This window comes from Seriola lalandi, unplaced genomic scaffold (assembly GCF_002814215.2).
Source record: "Seriola lalandi dorsalis isolate HSWRI2012SDOR001 ecotype SW California unplaced genomic scaffold, Sedor1 jcf7180002054378, whole genome shotgun sequence".
NCBI classification, from domain to species: domain Eukaryota; kingdom Metazoa; phylum Chordata; class Actinopteri; order Carangiformes; family Carangidae; genus Seriola; species Seriola lalandi.
This window is the reverse complement of record NW_019524931.1, coordinates 438,299-461,788: the sequence shown is the minus strand read 5'-3', so window position 1 is coordinate 461,788 and position 23,490 is coordinate 438,299. Positions and strand designations below refer to the sequence as shown.

The window sequence follows — 23,490 nt, the reverse complement described above, 5'->3', positions numbered from 1 at the left end:
CCCCCCCCCCCCCCCCCCCGCACTGACTATCCAAATAAGGAAGAGCAGTACTGCCCCGCCCAATTGGGGCAGTACACACAAACACACACCAGCATGAAAACATGACATGCATTTGTGTTCATGAGTGTGTGAGCACATACATACTTCCTTGCCTGAGGCCAGATCCTCTTCCCAGGAATGTCGCTCTGTCTCACATACAACAAAAGCCGGCAGTGTCAGCCTTTGTTCAAAGAGAGGAGGAAGCCCAGAGCTGCTCCAGTGAAGAAAGTTTTCACACACTCAAATACTCACACATACATCTCCTCACTTCCTAAGCGCTGTTATTTGACCCAGTGTGCACAGTCTGCAGTGGGCAGGGCTCATTTAAAGACGTATACCGGCCCTCTAAACCACACACCCCTATGGAGGGTTAGCTCACGTGTATACACATGCAAACACACACATTCAATTCCTGCATTATACTGTATATACATCTTGTTATTAATGTCCTTTATGCTACAGTGAAAATATACTTAGAGAGGGGGATGGGAAACTGACGGAGGCATAGTGAGGGGAGGCAACTGAATCAATATGAGTGTCAACATTATGCTCTTATCTCTTCAGAGCAACCTCGGAAATACGAGCTACAGTGTTGACAACAGAGACAAACACTCTGTTGCACCTGAGCATGAGAGGATTGTTCTTAGACTCAAAGCCTGAGAAAATGTGTTCAGAGGCTACGAGTACATGGGGGTAAAAAAAAAATGTCACCTTGTGTCCATTTCTTCAAATACTGCAAGTACCAAAGGAAAAACTAAAGCCACTATTACATTATCAAATCTCACTTGCTACTATTCTCTTCCATCAAGCTGTGTATCCAGCAGCAGCAGTGTATTGCTGCTTTCATTCAAATACATCAGCTGATCTTATCTCTATGCAAAAACAATGAGTCATTTCCTCAGGGTAAAGAGCGCAATGACAGTGATACAAGGTTTTAGGTCTCACACCAAGCAACTAAAACCCCAGTGTGATGGGAAATGTTAAAAGAAACCCTGATAAAGGAAGAAGACACGGCATGAGAGCCAGATGTCCAGTTCTTTCATAATGCTGCAGCCCTAAATCCTCATATGGATGCTAAATATCTGGAGTCCCACCCAGAATAAGTCAGCCTCTCCCCTCTTTAGTTCCTCAACATGACGACATACGAGATCAATACAGTCAGCAAAAGGGTGGGGGCTACAGGAAATAGTGAAGGAGGTGAGGTGGAGCTGAAGGCAAGACAATCATAGACAGAGACAGGAAGGCAGAGTGATCAACTTACAGGAAAATATTTGCAACTTAAACAAGACTTAAGAGACTTCATTTCTGAAGACAGAGCAAGAGTAAGAATAATTTCACTTGGTACCACTGAGGTTGAGAGAATTCCTGAACTTTTTGAGTTGTATTCAAGTCCTTGACTACAGAAATACTTAGAAATATCTAGGTACTGGGTTAGTTGCTATGTTTCAAATTAACATACTTTGTCTCTATAATGATTGGTCTGGGGCCATGATTTAAAAAGATTATATTTTGACTTGTCTTCAGAGAGAGTAGGTATTTAACTTGCTACTGAAATGCCACTTCTAGACAAATACAAGCCTTTCAGTTACACTTCTCAGAACTGAAAATGCCAAATTTATCTTACTGTCATTTAATAAGATTCTTAAAACTCATGCCACTGTTTTGCTGCCAGTTTCTGGACCCCGTGTTTCCCCTAGACTGATTATGTACTGTCAGGGACAACACAATGGTCCCATAGCTAATTCTAAATTCTTACCTCAAAGTAAGAACAAGAAGGAACGTTTTTGGGGGGATTTTCAGGGGCATATCAGTGCCTAAGGGAAACTCAAAGGAATCCATTCACCAGAACACTGTGTGTTCACGGACTATAACGGCTCAATCAGTAAAACCTGTCAGCTACTCAATCAAGCATTTCAGAAATACTTTATGGAGCTGGCAGCCCAGGTTTTGATGAGACTTAATAGTTTTAGTAAGCGGCTGTGGTTGCAAATATGGTTCTGGATTCAGGCTACGTGCAAGTGAAAAGTTTAGTGAATGCGTCTGATAGCTTAGTACCGTTTCTAGAATCCCTGTGCTCCTGTGCCAGTACAGCGATAATCAATACAGTGATCTGACAAAGGAATATTCACACAGTTGTTGTGGTCTTGCTAAGGTAACAAAGACAGCACTTATCTACTCCATGCTCAGTGAATAAGCAGTGATGTAACTGGCATCCGCTGATTAAGTGGCCAGACAGTCTGACTGCTTCTCATGGACAGTCAGGACATCCAGGCCAGGGGGACAATGTCCCTTTTATGAGAAAGTTCACAGCAATTCACATTTGACACTGAAAACTAAAACAGTTTGTACCCAAATTCCGTTTTTCACCACGTCATTTGACATGTCATCGTGACATTGATGCAATTAGCAATTATTCGCAGCCAAAGAACAATACGAAAATGCAGGAGCACAAAAGGTATTTATTACATAACTATAGTCTAGACTCAACTGTTGCTCTAAAACACCCCACACCACAAACCAAGGAAAAAGAATAAAAAATAAATAAAATATTTTAATAATAAATGATAAATAAAATTATTTTAATAACAATTGATATGCACTTGTTTCACTTCATCACTTAAGCTCAGTGTGAGAGATTTAGGCTTCAAAAATTATAAAACCGGTGTTCATTTGTGAATATTATGTTGCTGATAAGTATCCTAAACTTCTCTTTATCACAGAGCTTATTTTCTGCAGTAATACAAAAGCCAGTATAAAAATCCCATTTTCAAGGAAACCAGGGTGATGCTGGTGATCTGGGTTGGCTATAAAATTATATACAAAAATTTATAGAAAATAATGTTCAGACTGTTCTCGGTTATTTTATATATCAGAGAGTTGCACTAAATTTTAAGTCTTCACTATGGTTAGTCAGAAGAGTTGGGTAACACTCACTGGAATTATATGATATTGGGTATTTCTCTGAGCTTCCTCTCAGGGGATATAACTCACTGAGGACTTAGTCCTCATTAAAAAGGGAAGGGTATGTGTAGTGGCCTCAGAAAGCATTCAGACTCCTTCACCCTTTGCACACTTTAATGTGTTGTTGAAAAGAGAGAAAATGGCCAGTTTTACCAATTTAAAATAAAATCTACAACACAATGAAGTGCCAAAGTGAAGGGGTCTGATTACTTTCTGAAACCAGTGTATAGTCTGTTATGCAGTGATGAATTCTTCTGGCTAGAAAAACAGCTCACTTTTTCTCCACACAGTCAGATTCCAATCCCAAAATAGGTATATTGATTGATTCTAGGGAGGGAAGATGGGAGGAGACTAGATATGCAACAGATACACCAAGTACAGCCCAAGGACAGGGGAATAGTACAGTACCCAAAAGGTAACCAAGGACCAGGAAATAAAAGTTTGTATACGTCTGCAATTTTATGTTATTAGTATAAACAAAACTATTACAACATTATGGCTGACTGTTTATTTTATCTAAAATACTATTAGAGTCTATTTATTGCACATAATACTAATTGAGTGTTTAAAAATAATTGTTCTGCAGGAGTGGGACTAAGCAAAAGTTAAAACTTCCTGATAGCAGCAAGGTAGCAAAGTCAGAAAACACCACCTCAAACGTCTGAGACATCAGCAGTCTGCTCTCTAGAGCCTTTAAGTAATACACTATAGTGCCCTCTGGAGGGGGGAGGGGGTAGGACAACTCAATATACTGATGTGAAATGCCGGTGTGAAATGCAATCAAAATGACATAAATCTAAAAAGGAGCTCATGGCAGCTAACAGGATAGAGTATCATTTCTTTATCATGTCATGTGAGTTGGGTCACAGCCTTTGTCACATGACATCTTTCCTTCTCTCTATTACTTCCCCCTCCTTTAAAACTGCATTGCATGATTTTTGACCAACCTCTGTTAGTCAAAAGGCCAGACGCTAGACAGAAGAAAACATATGATATATTATATTGCTCCACACTGTGAGCTCTTATGTCTCAAGCATGAGCATAAAATTAACCATTCATTTATCAAGCAGAAATGCAGCAACAAGAGGATCTAATTGGAGTAATCTTTCCTGTTATGTGTTCAATGCAAACCAACATTCTTCCGTATCTTCGCTCCTAATGGCATCTGTTTTTCTACTTTTGAATTTGATTTGTCTCCTCTCATTATGCAGGAGAGAGATGAAGACTAAAAATGATACTTTGTTGCCCCCATTTGATCCAATCTGGAAATACAAGTTACAATGCCATCATGAAATAATATGGGGAAAAAATCATTTGTTTTATATTTTGTACAAATGCAGACCAAAAGATTGACAAACACAGTGCCCCTAAGCTAATACCACACAATCAACATTTATGAACTTTCATGTCTTTATTGAACACAGCCATTAAACATTAACAGTGCTGGTGGAAAAAGCAAGTGAACCCTTGGATTTAATAACTCATCGATCCTCCTTTGGCTCCAATAACCTCAACCCGGCTCCTCCAGTAGCTGCTGATCAGAGCTGCACAATGTTCAGGAGGAATTTTGGACCATTCTTCCTACAGAGCTGCTTCAGCTGCATCTGAGGATGTCTGGTGTGAGTGTCTCTCTTCAGCTCATTCCACAGCATCTCTGTTGTATTAAGGTCTGGGCTCTGACTGGACCACTCCAGGAGGTGGAGTTTCTTTGTTTGACACCTGTAGTAGATTTACTGTGATGTTTAGGGTCATTGTCCTGCTGCATCACCCAGTTTCTCCTGAGCTTCAGCAGGTGAGCAGACACCCTGACATTATCCTGTAAGAGACCTGGATAAACTTCACAATTCATTTTCCCCATGATGTTGAGACGTCCAGCTCTAACCCACACCTCCAATCTAGTTTCATTGACTCCTGACTGCAATCAGCTTTTGTTGATGCCATTAGCCGAGGGGTTCACAAACTTTTTCCAGCTACACTATGATAACAAGAACAATACAACGATTTGTGTGTTATTAGTTAAAACAGATTTGTTCATAACTGCGAAGATCTGATCATATTTTAGGACAAATTTATACATAAATCATGGTCATTCCAAAGGGTTCACTTACTTTTCCTAGTCACTGTAAGTTACTAGTGTAAACTAGAAAATGGGAACTTCTTTTTTTTTTTTTTTTTTTAACAAGCACTGGCTCAAGTGAAACTAAAGGGAAACAATGCCAGTGACCATATTCAGTCAGACTTTCCTAATGTCTGGCTGTAAAATGGCAATTGAACATTTTAGTTTCCTTTCTGAAGTTTCTTCCATGACATTTATTTACTTGTGTTTATTGGTGAAGGAGACCATAGCCAGGTGTTAAAGGGGAGCTCGGGTCTGCAGTGAGACATAACTTTTAAAAATCTATATAAAGTAGAGCTGAGGTGCTGATGATGAGGGGAAAATTCCATTAGTCACAATCAGCTAAAAAGTCAAGGAAAACTACCACATATTAGCTAAATATAGGTAAATGCAACCCTCTGCATGATGAAAGGCAACATGAAGTCTGTAATGACTTTACTGCACACATGAACAGCGACACTTCAGACATCTCAGGTAACAGCCCACTTGTCTGCCTGTCATCCATTAAACACTGTATGTGACACAGGCTCAGGTGACACTTTCCTCTCTTTTGAAGGTGTTTCCTCTTCATACAGTGTTTCTTTTACCCTTTCTTTCCTCCCTTCCTCTGTAATCATGGCTAAACCACCACTGCATTTCCACTTTAAGAGCTACCTCTACATAAGTAACACACATGGTGCTTACATTACCGATGAAACATGTTTCATCTATTGGCTAATCGCTAGGCAGCTGCGCACAGAGCAGCCTCTAGTCCCCACTTAGTTACTGCAGTGCCCACAACTCCAACAGGTGTGTGTCCCAAAATTAGTTAGTTTGACAAGAATCAAATAAGGTGTTCTAATGTAAGATTCACCTAAATTGAAACCAAGTGATTTTAAATACCTGGGCAGGCCGCCCAAGTACAGCCTATGTATGAGAAACACTGTCAGTAAAAACAGAAGTTGACACAAGTGTTTTGTAAGCTTGGTTCCTTTTTGGGCAGACAGCTCTGTACAAGTCATGAGAGACACTGGAAATGATTGAAGCCTGTACTGTATCAGTTTCATCTGTGGCTTTTGACATGTTTGCAGTCATTTAGGCTGCTTGTGACAGGGGTGGGGTTACGAAGGTTATCCTTAGGCTCTTCATTCAGAGACAAGCAGAACATGATACTCACACAATGCGTCTGTCTACACATTTCTGACATCTGATATCCACCGACGCCACTGCCAAGGAGCTCCTACTATACCTACATGTCGTTTCTGCTTGTTTATACCTGGGTTGGACACAATAATGGGAAGACCTAAACAAGATCATGCAGAGAGGTGTTGATTCAGCGGTATGGTGATTTTTCAACTGTTGTATGCTATTACTTTTTACAATAAAATAAAATAAACAATTTGTCTTAAAGCTGAATCAACAAAAACTGAACATTAAATTCACAACGGTAGCGTTTATTGCAGGGCTATCACGAGGAGGAATAACATCATCTGCTCATGTTTGTGTCCACTCCCTCTATGTACTTGTTGATTTGAGACTAAACAATGCTCTGCCAACTCCTGATGTCACAGACCTCATTTGGCTTTATTTTGTTCTACAATAGTATTTATTTGGTGTATTTATTACAATGGCAAAGGCAATAAGGCCAAATGACTCACAGTAAATGACTTACTTAGCCTTTCATATACTGCTGACCAAGAGCTGGAAAACCCCATGACTACCACACACCAAATGTAGAGAGCCTCCTGGGGAAAAACAGGTTATGTAGTTTTTTCCCACGTCTGTTCACTGTCTATTCAGTAGAAAGGGCTTTCAGCTGCTGCTGTTATCAATCTCGACCACGTGCACTGTGTGACTGACATAAAACACTAGCTGCAATTTTATGTACAAAGCATAAGAAGATATAAGAACAGGATTTCAGGTGGATTACATTAATGTTTCCATATCCAGTGAGTCTAGTGCATTGATTAGCAGATATTATGCACAATAATATTATTTAGGGATGTCCAAGTTAAGTTTTCTTGTCCCAGATCCCAATGTAAGTGCTTTAATACAGTTTATCTGCTGATACCAAGTCCAATCTCTTACTTATACTACCTAAATATTAATTAAATATGTATCTACAACATTGTCATTTTGAAATTTAAATTTTCATGAGCTACTTGAAAATTCCTGGAAACATTTGGGATCATAATATTCTATGTATATTACTATTCACACAACTGCTACTAAAAATTGCACAAGTGAAGAATAAAATACCTAAACAACTTTTTCAACAGTCTGCTGTTTGTGGTAATATAAATAATCTTATTTGTTATAAAATTACTTGCACTGTATATTGTGTTTATATAATGACGAATACAGTAGTACATCAAAGGCACTAGTTGTCATCAGGAAAATTTTTGTAAATGTCTGCTGTACATAATATTAGCCACTACTGTTCTTAGATCCAACAAGTCCTAAAATTAGAAGGTGTTCCACCAGAGAGCACGGACAAGTTGATTTTTACACCATAAAATTAGTATATATCGAAGGTAATCCATATAATTCTATGGGTTCCATATCAAGGTTAGGTTTAGGTTTAAAAATGAGTATTGGTCAACATATTGTTATCAGGTTTATTTGAAAATATACATATCATTATCAGCCTCAAAAAGTATTGGTCGGCCTACACTTTAAGCTTGCCGCTCACCATTAACACATGGCTCTCACAACATAAAACTTTTGGAGAGCACACACACGCCAACCAAATCGTGTTGACAGCTGCAGCATTGTGTCAAATCCAAAGGTCAATTTCTGTCAGGATAGGAGAAAAGAAAACGGAGGCAGCACAGTGAACCTCTGTGAAAAACACAATAAGGCCTCGCCTGGATCTCAGATGATGATATACGTGTGCATTGTGTCGCATATCATGAGTCCACGAGGATAAGAGTTATTTTTAACAGTACTGATAGCTACAGAAAACAGTCTCTGACCAGTCATGACAGGAGTTGGAAATAGAGATACAGTAGTGTTCTCTACTAGTTTATGAATTCTGTAATTGATATGTGAAACTTAAATGTGATGTTTATATGGTTAAAGTAATGAATGTGACAAAAAACTGACAAATGGCCAAAGGTTTTATGACCTGCAGGCCAAAAAGGCCAATTGAAAAAATCTAATTAGGTATTTATTGAAATACCACAGGTCAACATATTGAAATATTCAAATCGTCTGCAGTTCAAAGCAGGGATTTATAATGACAAACAACAAAGTTTGTTGACGACAAGACAATAAAGAAAAGTGCACTTCCAGCTAAAATTGACACTTGACAGGTCCCCAATGAGCATCTATCCCAAGTTAATAAAAAAATGTGCACAACAGAAAAATTAAACTATCATTTTGGTCATAAGTATACTAATGCCCTTGAACGCTCACTGTTGACCTTTGAAAACAAAAGACCCCATTCAAAAAAATTACTTTCGAGGATTGGGCTAAACTGTGCCTGTGTGCATTTCACCAAATGAGGAGGAAAGTTCTCTATAAACCCTTCTGTCTGACCAGTGAGGGACACACCCCCTCCTCTTGAGCGTTGCGTGTAAATAACGAGCAACTGGAACAAACATCCCACGCAGGACTAGCAAGTGAGGCAGCAGGCTGGGAGGCCACACAGGAGCAAGAGCAGATATAGTGGACGCCTGGGCCCAGTTGGTGTCCATGTGCTGACTGCTGAGCTCCAAATAAAGCAGAGGGCAGTACATGATACCCAAGGTGCATGCCTTCTTAAACATGAATGCACATAATGAGTGCAAACATAATGCTGCGTAGTGAAGACTCATTCTTTCTGTTTCCAAAACTAATTTAATGGCATCCAAAATTATTTCATATACATATCACTTTCTCTGATTCTCTAATGAAGCGGAAAAAAACAGAATACACAAGCAATTAAAGAAGCAAACACATGCTTCTGGGAGTGAATGTTTGAGTGAGTCCATAGAAAGAACATTTAACTATATTATTGCCAAAGTCCCTCAGATGCAACAGTAAGCATGCAAGAATGAAAACCTACTGCATTACTGTTCAGCAACATGCCGCAGGACTGTTTCCCAACCACAAAGTGTGTGAACTGTCACAGATGAGAGATTGACAGCCTCTTGCTTACTGTCTCATCAAGTTTAAATGTGACACCTTCTGGGGACCCTTATCCTTGCAGAACCTCATTTATCTGTCACTGTCTGCTTAATCTCCCATAAATCCAAATGTAATCTTAGTCGTCCTCAGCATCTGAGCTAAACTGCGGGGTTCATCCTCTGTTGTACTATGAAACCCCTTCATGTGATTTCATTAGCTATTAATATTTTCATTACGTCTCTTATAAAGACATTGTGCTTTTTAAACATATACTTTATACACTGTTATACAATACAATGTCAGAATATATACTGTGTACTTTAAATGCCGATATCTTACAATAATCATGTTGATATATTCCCTTCACTTGACTTTCCTCACAGCTTGGCGTTTTCTCACTCAGTCTGAACAAGGAACAAGCAAACAGCACATTTATAGATCATCTGAAGGGCTTTAAGAGGCTTGCAAGCCAGTGAAACAAACAGCCAGTATCCTTCAGACAACACTATCCTTTTGTCTATCATTTGTACTTCTTCATAACTACTGCTTCCTTCTTACTCAATCTACGCCTAAACATCTGTTTCACAACCTTGATCGCACAATCCAGCTGTACGTTCAAATATATTAACAGTGTGTTTGATCAGGGGATACAGTTTTCTAAAGGTCCAGTAAAGCCTCAATTAGGAGCTACTTATAGTCACAAATAGTCTTGTGGTGAACTCACAGTAGAAAGCCTTGGAGAAAACTGATTATTACATATCAAGAATACCATCTCTGTGTACGTTTTGTATGCTAACTGGAAACAATCAGTGTGTTTTATCCTAAGCTTTTAGGTGCAGTCTATTTAAGAAAACCTACTTGACAAAAGCTGCCATGGGCAGCAAGTTAAAAAAAATCTAAGAATAATCTTTTTCAAGAGTCTGCTGGTGTGCACAAGTGGCTCTGTGTTACTGAAAATAGTAAAAGTCAGGGCCTCTGCAATGCCAGACCATCCATTATCTAAACACATTATTTGCTACGCTTATCAACTTTATCGTGGAATAATTTCATTTAGCAGCAGCATCCAGGAGCCCATCAGAAAATACATTGCAACAAAGGAAGTACTGCTAGATATCCCTGCTATCAGTCATGTATTGATTGCAATGCAATGACTGCAGTAGAGGAAGGAAATGGGGAAACTGAAATCCAGGGCAAATGACTCACAAAACAAAAGGGCAATGTTTAATAATAAGATACATAAGAGATGGCCTGTTTTCATTATCCTGTGATAATATACATTCCTGGATTTTTTAATACGCCATGACAGCAAGAATCACTGATACAGGCTTGAAGCAATACCCCACCCAAAATCTATCTGCTGAGTATTAAATCCACTGTCCACCTGCCAAATCTTGTTTACATGATCCAGTTTAGTCAACACTTAAAGTTAATTCAAGTGCAGGTGTAGGATGTTTTTTGTGAATTGATCTATTGATTGTTTTTTTTCAATTAATATAGTCTGTAATGTGTCAAAAAGTCATAAATACCCATCACAACTTCTAGGAGCACAAAATTACATCTTCACCAGTCCAAAATCCAAAAGTATTTAATTAACAGTGAAACAAAACAGCAAAAATAGAAAATTCTCAACCTCTGAGAGACATGGATGTCTTCTGCTCCCAAATAATTAGGTCAAATAAAGAGGACATATTTCCACACAGGGATGAATGACTTAATTAACTTAGCTTTGTCTATCTTAACCGTCAACAAACAGAAATGGTAGAAACACCATAACTGTAATCATACTTCAAAGCCATATTCTGCCATTGTGCCACTGCTGAGTTGTGTATGTGTCCACAGAGAGGACACAATCTTCTTGGGAGTCATGTAACAAATACTCAAGAGATTAAAATGTTTGCTGATGAAAGCTCAGACACAATATACTCTGTCATCGTCTAGCTGAGCGAAATGCGTGACAAAGGACAAGCACAAGCACTGCAAATACACACAACCAAAAAGTGCACACCCACCTTCTTCTTCTTAATCTGATTTTAGAATGAAATTCAATCTATGCATTAAAACTAAAAAAGGCAGGTTTCAACCTGTCCTTGTATCATAGAAGAGGAAATCATGTGGAAGACATTTTCATGGCTCTGCAACTGTGTTGACTAGGCTTCCAGTCAAACACACCTTTTACTCTTAGGGTACAAACCAGAGGTTTATCCCATCCAAAGTACAATGTTACTAATTTAAAACAACACTTTTAGGTCTAAAATAAGCTACAGATGAGAACACACCAGCGTTTATAGCTGTGCTGCATAACAAACAAGCAATTTCTGAATTTTTTCCTCAGTCCTGAAACACATGATCACAAAAGATGAAGGTTAAAAATCAAGACACCTTCTTACATGGTCAGTACTTTAGTACTTTACATGCCAAATAAACAGAGGCATTAAATTAAAGTCTTTATTTTACCTAATGTCCCCAAACTATTGTTTCATGTCTGCACAAAAGAAATGGAACACACTGGAACTCATACCTGTTGATATTTTTCAGTGGATTTCTGTAAATCACCATCAGTAGAGTTTGCAGGACCAGAACCTAACTTGTTATGAACCCAGTATCTTGTATTGACCCTGAGCCAGTGGGAAATTTTTTGTTGGACCTAACATAACAGACTGACACGCTATGTCAATAGCAACACTCTGCTCTATCACCATGATTAATCACAAGTACAACAATAATAGCCAATGTGCTCTTTCTAAATTCTTCCGTTTTTTTTTTAGGGACTAAAACTCTTCTTTTATTTTACTGTGACTTATGAAACAGCCTGTATCAACCAAAACATGAGCTCAGTCAGTGGTGCAAGTGGAAAGCAGCATCTGTCTTAAGCTAAATAATTTCCTATGTAAACTCAATGTAAGATCCTGGTACATTAAAACATACCATGTTCAAACTAGTGACCAATTTTTGCAGCTCAACACAGTTTATCAAAACAGCTTGTGCTCTACCATTATCAATCAATAAACACTACAGATTTTCTCTGCACACACTGAGCAATCAGCAGCACACAGTAATTTTGCAGGCTTGTTTGGCCAGTGTGCCAGGCAATTATTATAGCGCCTTCTAGCCCTCAACCTGTTGCTATAGAAGCACCTTGTTTGTGAGCAACTGGCTGAACAAGGCTTGAGAATAAAGACTGCAGCCAAGTTATGGCTCAGAGCAAGAGACATATTCAGTATAATGAAAGAGCAACACTACACAAACAGTATTGTGGTGTTTAAGAGGATCCCATGGAAATATCATATGTAAGATTTTCTGCAGGATTGTTATTATTACTACAATTATTAGACACAGTAAACCTATCTGAAGTTTGTTGTACCGTTGTACAATACTCTAATTGCCATCTCTCCATTATTTAGAAAGGCCCAAGTGCCAAAACCTTCAGCCACATCAGTTGACGCTACTATTCTGGTAGTAATAAAAACAGACCCTACTTGAACACTTACGATAAAGGAATAAAAGGTTGCTCTCTCTAAATTAGAGGAGAAATGTACAGGAAGTTTTGAATAGCCTGCTCATTAAGTTTTATGCTGTTAAGTGACGCAAATATTGATTTAGCGTCGATGGTAATTTAAAATTTGAATTTTATCGAGACATTTAAGCTAGCAGAAGCTTAACGGGCGTTTGTTTGTTGATCCTAAAATGAAGTGTTAAAGTCAGCAGACTGTGGACAAACGACAGTTACATTTTCACAGAAACCAAACCGAAGACAGCAGTTTTTAAAACTAGGCGTATCATTTGCCACAGCTTCGTTTTTTGGGGGTACTGAAGCGCCGGTTTATTACACAATTGCAGCGGTAGGAGCACAGCTGAAATAAAATGCGACGGTTAATCCTCTGCTCTATGGATGAGCTAAGAAGTGGGACACGGAGTTTGTAACGGGCAGCTGTCTTACCGTACTTGTTGGGCTCCCTGTTGTACTCCAGGATAGGCACCACATCGTTGGGGTCCTGCGGCGGCTCGAACACAGAGTCCTCCCCCGCCTCTTTTTCCTCCACTGTGCCACTGCCGGTGCTGCTGCTGCCGCCGCCGGTGTCCGGTGCCGGGTCGGCTACAACCGCGTCCGTGTGGTCCCTCTCCCCGGTGACACCCCCTCCTCCGTCAACCGGGACTACCACAAATCTTTCCCCCATGTCCCTCCTTCCTGTCTTGTTTTGTTGCACTTTTTAGTGGAGGGAAAAAAGACACCGACCGGCTTACCACACTCGGTGAGGGCAAACACACACACAGCGTACAAGGGGACACACAAGCTCACGCGGTTATCAGAGGATTGATTACAGTACAGATGTGCCCGCCCCCGTCCTTCGCTCATTGGCTGAGAGGACCATGGAGCGCTGTCAATCACCCCCAGAAGCAAATCAGAGTGGTTGAAATTTGTTAATTGTGGAATGAGCGAGTTCTAAAATTTGGACCAACTTAATAATGTCCTCTCCATAATTAAGTTTATCTGTAATTTATAACAACCTCACATAGGTTCACATAGTTCAGAAATCCCCTAATTTTAGCCATCAACACCAAAAACATTTTTCTGCTTTCGGAATACACTAAAAAATCATATATAAGACTACATATAATTCAAATAATTTTCATAAATAGGTTTATCTATTTACTATTGAAACAGATGTAGGCCAAGTAGCAAAACAGTGGAGCTAAACAGAATATTCCTTAAAATACAGCATGTGAGATAGTGCCAGTGGAGCATATGTTCTGGCATGTCACACCAAACTCATTACAAGCCTTAATTGTCTCAAAATGATGGGGTAATTAGCACTCACTCTCTACATCCTCCACTATCAGTAGCCTGCCACAGACACTCAATAAACAGCTCTAATTTAAAAAGCAGTGATGGTTTAGTCATTTCCCAACATCTTGTCATAATAACCTTGGTATGTTACAGCTTAGAATAAATGGTTCGTAAATATCTCAGGATGGAATGATCTCTTATTTTTTCCAGGCTGTTTTTGAGACACATGACATGGTCTCAAATCTCCCTGCTGACTGCTAACGAAAGGATAAACTCTTAGCACATTTGAAAGCCATCCAAACATTCTCTGAAATATCAAAACACAACACAACAGGATATCTTTTGCATTTAAGTATTTTCTTTATTTTTCTTTTCAGCAAAATATCTGCTTTAGTTCCATCTCTGTCAGTTTCATATAAAACAGATGATCATCTGGTGCTGGAAATCCCAGATAAAGATCACCAACCCAATTTAATTAATTGTTCCTTGGACAAAGACCCATCTGTCAAGGGGAATCCATTCACAGATCACTCTGGCAGAAACAGTAAGAGGGTTGCACCCAAAACATTCACTGAGATTATATAAGCAGCAGCCTTGTAAAAAGCAACAGGTTGCTATACCTTACAACTGGAATGCACCTTAACATAATAGTTTACAGAGCATGGAAAATCTTCAACGAATCTCAGGTCATTAGGTCACACTGCAGACCTTTTGTGGTTGTACGATGCCACTTGCCATGGTATCATTGTAAATACAAGTATGGTTTAACATGAAGCCTGTTAGCTTGAGGTGAAGAGTCATACATTGAGAAGACTAAAGCTCTGAGATTGGACACACAGGGCCTCTCTCAAAGCGGACCCTCCACACTCCCACTCCACCACAGAGTGTAAATCTGATCGTAGTCACACTGAGCTGAGTGAAGCAGCCTTCTTGAATACATAATATATAAATACAGTGGCAAGCTTCAGGATGAACTTCCCTCTCTCCAGCAGAAACAGGAACTGTTGTAACCTTTCGCAACCATGGTTACTCCTGAATAAGATTTTCATCCCAATCGTCTTTAATGGCATTTCTTTTTTTTTTTTCTTTTTTGTAAACATCTTCTCATTTTTAAATCTAAGTGGTGTAGGCAGCAATTTGTTGTCATGGGCAGGGCCAAGGATGGCACAGGCCCCTCCTACCAGAGTCACAAGGTGTATCATGGATGGATTATTGAAGGGGCCGAACGAGTACAGGCTGAGGGCCCTTTACCGTAACCTCTGAATTGAATGACTGTTAACATTTCTTATTGGACAGTTAATCAAACACAAACAACCCCAAAGAAACACAAAACAACCACAGAACCACAAAGAGATCCAAACCAAGGAGTCAGGGGGTTTTGCTCCTATAGTGGGGTGGGTGTCCTTTTACATATCTGTGTCCCATTGTTTCATAATACCACCATGTTACAAACAGCATCTATTTATTGATACAGTTTCATATTCGCATTTTCAAAGTTTTCATTTATTATAGTTTAAAAAATGTAACTATGAATAATGTATAGTTTTATTATTGCCTAGTAGAAAGGTTTTAAACATTCTGTCTATCCATTTCACTATTGTTCCCCCCTATTTCTTTTTTTTAAACTGCCCCCCACTGTGCCCCCAACCCAGTTTGACCTTCATGGAAAAAGGTTTCTAAACCCAGCCCTGATTGTTGTGTATCTCAGCTTGTGCATAAATCATGTCAAATAGTAATTAAATTGCAATTTACTTTTCAGCCACGCAGAATTCCTTAGACAATATTTTGGATGAACTCCAGGAGACCACTCAGACAGTAATTGCTTGAAGGGTGTTACGTGGACATCTAAAATAGACAGCTGGCAGGACAGTTGGATGACCAAGTGCTGGGAGGGTAAGTGGGAGTGGTGTCCTGGGGTTGGGGGTGGGTGTGTTTAGTTTACATAAGTAGTTATAGTCATTTCAGTTCAATTTCTGTTTAAAATGACATTTTACCAGTGCTATTACAAATGAAGGATTATGTGCTTTGTTTTTGTGTTTAATGTATTTTTATGCATCTGTGTGGATGTTCTTGCATTTTTCAGTCTGACTGGATGAAAGCATTGAAGGATGGACAAGCAGCACAAGCAGGGTGTGAGGATAACATACAGAGCTGACAAACTGACTTGTAATCCCTCATGTCCATGTTGTTTTTACTCATCCACGGCTAAACTCATCACCTCAGTTCAGAATGACTCGCAGGCTTGACAAAATGAAACATAAATTACTTTCTTTTTTTTTTAAGCTGGAGGAGAACAGATGTGGCCTTTACAGCACAACCACAGCTGCAAGTGTTCAGGGCAACAGCTCAGCCTTCATCTTTGTGCCATCCTCATCACTGCCTTTCGTAAAATGGATAATGGACATCCAATTCTTCAATGAGAATAAAAATATGACGTATTTGCTCTGTCATTATAACTGACATTTTTGTACTGTAATGCTCCTGAAAAGCACTGTACTATTGAACAGATTTATTCAAGAAAAAGAAAGAATTGGCCTCATGTGATTAAAATATATTCATTTATGAGTCCCTTACATAGTATGAAAGTATATAATAGAAACAATAAAAACATTGTAGATTATTTTATTAAATACCCCATTTCTGCCAGGAAAAGAAAAAAGAAAAGATGAAAACCCCTAAAAATAAAAAATATCAATTATGGCATAATTGACTTAGTAAATTACAAACGGCAAAACTGGCAAAATTGGGCCTATCCATAGAGCACAATAACACTTCTCTATTTCTTTCTTCAAAATAAAATAATATTTTGTATATTTACATAACCACGTCAGCTATGAAAAGAACAGGAATATTGCATAATATTCAAATAGAGTGACAGAAAAGAGCAGGCTTGTGCAGCTGACTGTAATCACAATTAGTCTGGACCCATTATAAATATGGATCGGCAGTCTACAAACAGCTTTCTCTCATGCCACTCCCACTCTGTAGTCATAGATATCGTCCTGTGGGAGGGAAGTGAACAAACCGGCTGCTGAGGTGGAGATGTTGTCAAGGTGCTCGAGTGAGATGTATCCTTCTGACCTGGCTTTTTTACATTGTGACACAGTTGACTGGGTAGTCCTACTTACTGTCACTGCTCTGTAAGAATATCATCTCACATTAACAGATCCAGTGTTCCTCCATGGAAGCAATCACAGTCACTTACTGTAAGGCAACCGCTCACCGGCCCCTGAAGACTGCTTCAGTGGTGTTTGTGAAATTACGGAGCCAGCGATGCGTGCCTGGAGTGTATGTGGGTCAGCACTATAGCATGAAAGGAAGCTTTTATTCTGAAATGGGTCCCCCACTGCTGTGTCAATGTTCTGTCCCTGTCACAACAGACAGTGTTGGGTCCTCAGCAGCACATCTGAACAGATCTCACAAGGGAACATGATGTAAGAGTGTACAGAGGTGCTTTGAGGAGCAGAGGCCCAGTTGCCACACCTACTGTACATGTGCTTAGAAGCAATACCCGAGACTCTTTCTTCTACCGAGAATGTACTTCACATTGTTGTTCTAAATATCCAAATTAAAATCTGTGCTCTCACACAAATCAGTGCAAGATTTACAAATTCATACAAGCTACCACTGCACACAGTCTGCACAATCTTTGCTTTTATATTTATATTACAGTATAAAATATGAAATATTTATATTTTTGTTTTATCTTCTAATTAATTGGAAACTATGTGGATGATTGAATATTACTTAAGAGATATATATATATATATATAAGAGATATATATATATATATAGAGATATATATATATATATATATATATATATACATCGGATCTTGATGAACAAATTATTCAAGTTGAAAATCTTTATTGATATACATTGTACAGAGAACAAAATGATTTAACAGTGGTCAATGGAGACCAAAATCATCAACCCACTGAGGGCTGGATTCACAATCACACTGAAAATCAAAGTAAAAAATTGAAATCACAGGCTGATCCAACTTGCATGAATTTCATCACAGCAACTCAATGTGACTCAGTAGTGTGTATAGCCCCCGGGTGCCTGTATTTACTCCCGACAACATTTGGGCATCATGCCCCCGATGAGTCAGTAGGTGGTGTCCTGGGGGATCTGGATCAGGGCATCACTGAGCTCCTGGGCAGTCTGTGGCGGTACATGGCGGCTTCGGATGTACTGTAACGTCCCATAAGTGCTCAATTACATTTAGGTCAGGGAAACGTGTGGGCCAATCAACGGCATCAATGTCTTCGTCATCCAGGAACTGCCTACACAATCTGGCAACATGAGGCCGGGCATTGTCCCGCAGCAGGAAGAACCCAGGGCGCACTGCACCAGCATCAGGTCTGACAATCGCTCTGAGGATTTCATCCCTGTACCTAACAGCAGTCAGGAACTGTTGGCTGTTACATGGAGGTCTGTGAGACCCTCCAAGGATCTGCCTCCCTAGACCATCACTGACCCAATGCCAAACTGGTCATACTGGATGATGTTACAGGCATCATAACGTTCACCACAGCATCTCCAGACTCTTTCACGCCTGTCACACGTGATCAGTGTGAACCTGCTCTCATCTGTGAAGAGAACGGGGCACCAAAGCGGAACTGCCAATTCTGGTGTTCTCTGGCGAATGCCAATAAGCTGCACAGTGCTGGGCTGTGAGCACAGGTCCCATTAGAGGACGTTGGGTCCTCATGCCACCCTCATGGAGTCTGTTTCTGACAGTTTGGTCAGAAACATGCACACCAGTAGCCTGCTGGAGGTCATGTTGTAGGGCTCTGGCAGTGCTCCTCCTGTTCCTCCTCGCACAAAGGAGCAGGTATCCATCCTGCTGCTGGGTTGATGCTCTTCTACGGCCCTGTCCAGCTCTCCTCGTGTAACGGCCGGTCTCCTGGTATCTCCTCCATGCTCTTGAGACTGTGCTGGGAGACATAGCAGACCTTCTTGTGACCGCACATATGGATGAGCCATCCTGGAGGAGCTGGACTACCTGTGCAACCTGATTGGGCTGCAGGTACTGCCTCATGCTACCAGTAGTGACAAGGACACTAAAACCATTCCCTTTTTGGGGGTTGTCTTGCTTTTGCCTCTAAATTGCACCTGTTGTCACTTTCATTTGCACCAAAGCAGATGAAACTGATTCACAATCACTTGTGCTTCCTAAATGGACAGATTGATGTCCCTGAAGTTTAACTGACTTGGTGTTATACTGTGATGATTAAGTGCTCCCTTAATTTTTTTGAGCTGAAAAACCATGGCTTTGAATGTGTGCTATACAACATAACATATAACATGTAAGTGCCATGCTCCTGAATCAAAGGTTTGGCGGAAAACTTTCGCCACAGGGGACGGCAGCCTGAAGCTGAGAGGTAGTGAGTATGGCAGCGGTAGGAGACGTTAACGGGACTTGTTTTTGTCCTCACGCAGATGGCCCGCTGTGTGTAATGAGATCCCACGGGCTGCACTATTCATAAGGGACAGATGTATGTATGTGCGTGTGTGACAGAGAGACACGGAGAATATGAGTAGGCTCTGGACCTTTGTCAAAAAGTCACATTGTGTGTGACTGTAAGCATCTGCAGCCTACAGTGAATCACGGCTGGGTGAGTGTGCACCAGTGACAGGAAGCTAAAAATATAAAAGATGACAGATCCACCATGACGCAGACAAAAATCACTAAATAGTAGACTTGATTCCTTCAATGTAGTTTTGGTTGTACTTCTGCTCTGAACTAATTTTTCTGGATGCAGTCCTTGGATTTCATTTCACAGCCTTAAGTTATTACTGGACCAATCATTATTCTGTTGTTGGGACATGTTCTCATTGTTAGGGGCACCTACCTTTACTTACATTATTCTTATTCAGCAGAGTCTCAGAGAAAGCTCAGTTGACTGAATTCAGACAGAGTCACAAACTAGGTAATCAGACGATCAGGCAAACAAATCCAATGGGGAGCAGGCAGGAGATCAACGGTCCAAAAACAGGTAGATTAGGCAGAGCAGGGAAAGTAATGCTGGAAAACTTGGTAGTAAGACACAAGACAATCTGGCAGAGGGCACGGGAAAATGGACTGGTATATATATTGAGGGACTGATGAGAGAATGAGCCACAGGTGTGGAGATGGGCGGGGAAAACCAGGTGAAGCTGACGAGCAGAGTGCACGGTCTAATTGAGAGGAAGGATCTGAAATGACAGGAGAGTTAGTGACGAGACAACAAAACTAGGTGAAAACAAACTAAGAGTTGGAGGGATTCATGACACTGGTTGCTGAAATGTCTCCCATTGTGGTTGGAACTGTGTGGCGTTTCCTCAATGTGGGTTGACTGAGTCCTTGTAACTGGGTCCATGTTGACCCTGAAAAAACTTGTCAGTCCACCCCTACTTTTGTGTAAGTCATTACCAATGTGTTGCTGAGATCACGTGGCTGCCACAACTACTCCCAGGAACCCAGGAGGAGCTTCGGCCTAGTGGCACTGGTAGCACCGGCTGGATTTGACCTGTAACACAGAAGGCAGATTAAAGAGAGCAGGGCCATGCTGTATCTGATGATCAACAGCTCGTGTCCCTCCTACAAATGACAGCCATCTTGAGACTATTAAACTGAGGCGTACGGGCATTATGAGGCGCAAGGGAACTGCATATAACCTGCCATATAGTAGATACAGCAGCATCCCTGAAGTGGTTTCTACCTCTTGCACTCCCTCACACACCCTCTTGGTCCCGCTGAGTTGCTTCACCGTGGACATCTGTTAAAGTGGTAATGGGGAAACCCTGGACAAACTCTTTTAATGCTCTACAAAGAGAACAATAAAAAAAACATGTTCATGCAACAGTGCATCTTCGTTTGTTGTGTCAGTAGTAGGGGGACACATATGCAATATTTTAAGGATCTTCTCTGGATCTTCCTTTTCTTCTATGATCCTCATGCTTACAATGGTAGGAAACCAGACGCGGGTCTATTTACTGAGCCTTGATGTTGGTGCTGAGGTTTGGAATTACGCAAACACCTGTGTTTCCAAACTCACTTTAGCCTGTCCTCCTGTTGCCCTCTTGTCCTCCCCCCTGTGCACCCAGCCTTTCCCTTTACACCAGCCTGGACTGACCAAACATATGTTACGGCTGCTTTGCTGGATGACTGATGACTCACTAGCATATTCACAGCCATGACAGCAGCATACCTATTTCAGTGACAGGGTGGAGAGCTTTTCCTAAAAGCATCATGAAAAGTAAAGACTTTTATTTTGCTTCCTAAAATCTAAGGTAATGTGAGGTCTCAGGGACCCAGCATAGATATTAAAAACACTACAATGACTTGTAGTAGTAAGGTACTGGTTTGTCTGGGTATTAAAGCTCTGGTAGCAGTGACGTGACACCAGCTAAAATCCTCCCTGGAGATGAATTAGTTGAATCAAATTTCTCTCTCGTGCTTGTCCTGTAATCCCTGCCTCTTTGCCTCTGTCTCTCTCTATCACTGCTCTGTCTCCCGGTTTGAAGTTTAGTCTCAGCTGCTGCCGGGGTGGGGGAGTTTTTTTTGGGAAGTAGACAAAGAGGAATGGGATGGTTGGCATACCAGCAGGGACACACACTACCCCACACCCATACGGCTACACACGTATGCACACGTGCACACGAACATGCACTTGCTGGATAAGGGGCAGGTTTCTTATAATATAGTGTGTTCATTTTATCTCTATCTGCACTCCTGCTTGATAAATGAATTCCCATGGATATAATATTAACTCATGCGGTCACACAGTTGCTTATAGACACATCCAACAGAAGTAAGGTTGTGTTTCAGGACATCTGATGAATCTAAGTCCAAAATTCACTCTTCTTTTAGTCCTGTTTTGGCCTCCACCTCCACCTTTGGTCTTCAAGAAACAAAGTCAGGTGATCATTTTTTTGTGAGTTAAGTGACACTTGATTTATACAATTAAATTCTTTCTGAAGTTCAAAAGTTAATTGCGGATTTAAAATATTAAAGCTTTAAAGTTTTAGTTAATTAAATGTGAAAATGTCGTTGAGCATCTTAGCTGGGATAAAACACTTTCAAAGATTTAACCTCTCCTCACCATAAAACTGTGCAACACACTTGAAATGTGTTACTCATTTAAGTAGCAGATGTTAAGAAACAGGAAGAACTGAACGTCAGTGAAAGTGTAACGCTCCACAGTGGGCCTGTTGAGTCTTGATTTGACTAACCAGTCTGCAAAAGCTTGGCTTACTATTTCATATAAATATACAGAAAAAGTCAAAAGGAAACCATCTGGGCTCATGATAATACTCCAATTCCTCAGTTATCAAGAAAGGAGAGGAAAACAGTGTCAATGTCCTACTCACAAGAAAGGAAGGGAAGAACAGTCGAAGGCCAAACGTCAGCTCTACCACAGGTCGGCTGTTTCCTCATAGGATGGCAACACACGTCAACTCTCAGCTGCACCAGGAGCAGAACCCTGTACACAGAGAAGCACAGAAGAATGAGAGACAGCGGTGATTGCTGCATGTTGCATAAGTAAAGCTCAGAGGGGAGGCACACTCACACCTCCACACCCTCACTCCCTTCAATCAGCTGTATCACAGCCATTAGCTCACAGCCAACGTGAAAGTCCCTTCTTTCAGATCCATAGCTCAGCCCGGTTTGGAGGTTGGAGTCTTTCACTGACTGTGAGATGGCATGTGTGTTTGTAGGGCTCTTCTACTGCCTTAATCCACAACAGTCATGCTTACTTTTTTTTCCCTGTCAAATTTTGTGACAGGTAGTCAGTGCCATAACAAATGTTGTAATGGAATTATATCTTTATTGAATATAATAAATAATATAATGTCAATGTTGTGCTTTAGTTTTGCAAATGTCACCCCCCCACCAGGTTTCTGCAGCCAAACCTGCGCTCTAACAGTGGAAACTGACGACATTTAAATACATAAATAAAAATATATGAAAGAAGCATGAAGTAGTGCTTTGTTTTACACACACACACACACACACACACACACACACACACACAGGAGGAAGGGGGAATTCTTTTTTACTCTTAATACCTTCAGAAATGTCAGTGTTTTTGAGAGGTAGGATATTATGTACAGTTACATGTCAGTGTGTGTTGGCATTACATTCCCTGATGTGAAACCATGGGATGAGGGGAAGAAAAGTCCCGGGAGGAAAGAAAGATTAGGAGGCAAAACAATGAGTGAGAAAAAACGAGGAATTTTTACTTATATTTTTATAATTAAATTCAGCTCACCTACTCCACTGGGGGAGGAGCCATACCTGGAGCAGGAGAAGAGAGAGAGAGAGCAGCCATACACAAACACTACTGGGATTGCAACAGTTGGCTCCTACAGTGTCTGTGTTAAGATGTTAACAGCTCTTAATTTGGTGGCTGGAAAATGGTGTGAAAGGGAACAAGTTACCAAAGGTGTATGGTGGCCCCTCCTGGCAGATACAGGGGCCCGCTCTTACCACTGACTCAAGCAATGT

General features: G+C 40.5%; 1 protein-coding gene across 3 annotated transcripts in view; it reads right to left on the bottom strand.

Annotated features, from left to right (window-relative positions):
* The window catches only part of slc12a7b (solute carrier family 12 member 7b), a 58,860-nt gene extending 45,437 nt beyond the window's left edge, over nt 1–13,423 (bottom strand). The window contains exon 1 of one of the 3 annotated variants that reach the window (XM_023408998.2): nt 13,143–13,423. In XM_023408998.2, the coding sequence (XP_023264766.1) occupies nt 13,143–13,380 (238 nt within the window). In that variant the 5' untranslated portion in view covers nt 13,381–13,423. The remainder of the gene's footprint in view (nt 1–13,142) is intronic. The other 2 variants (XM_023409002.2, XM_023409001.2) reach the window with 2 other exon arrangements.
* Between the last annotated feature and the right edge of the window lie 10,067 nt (nt 13,424–23,490).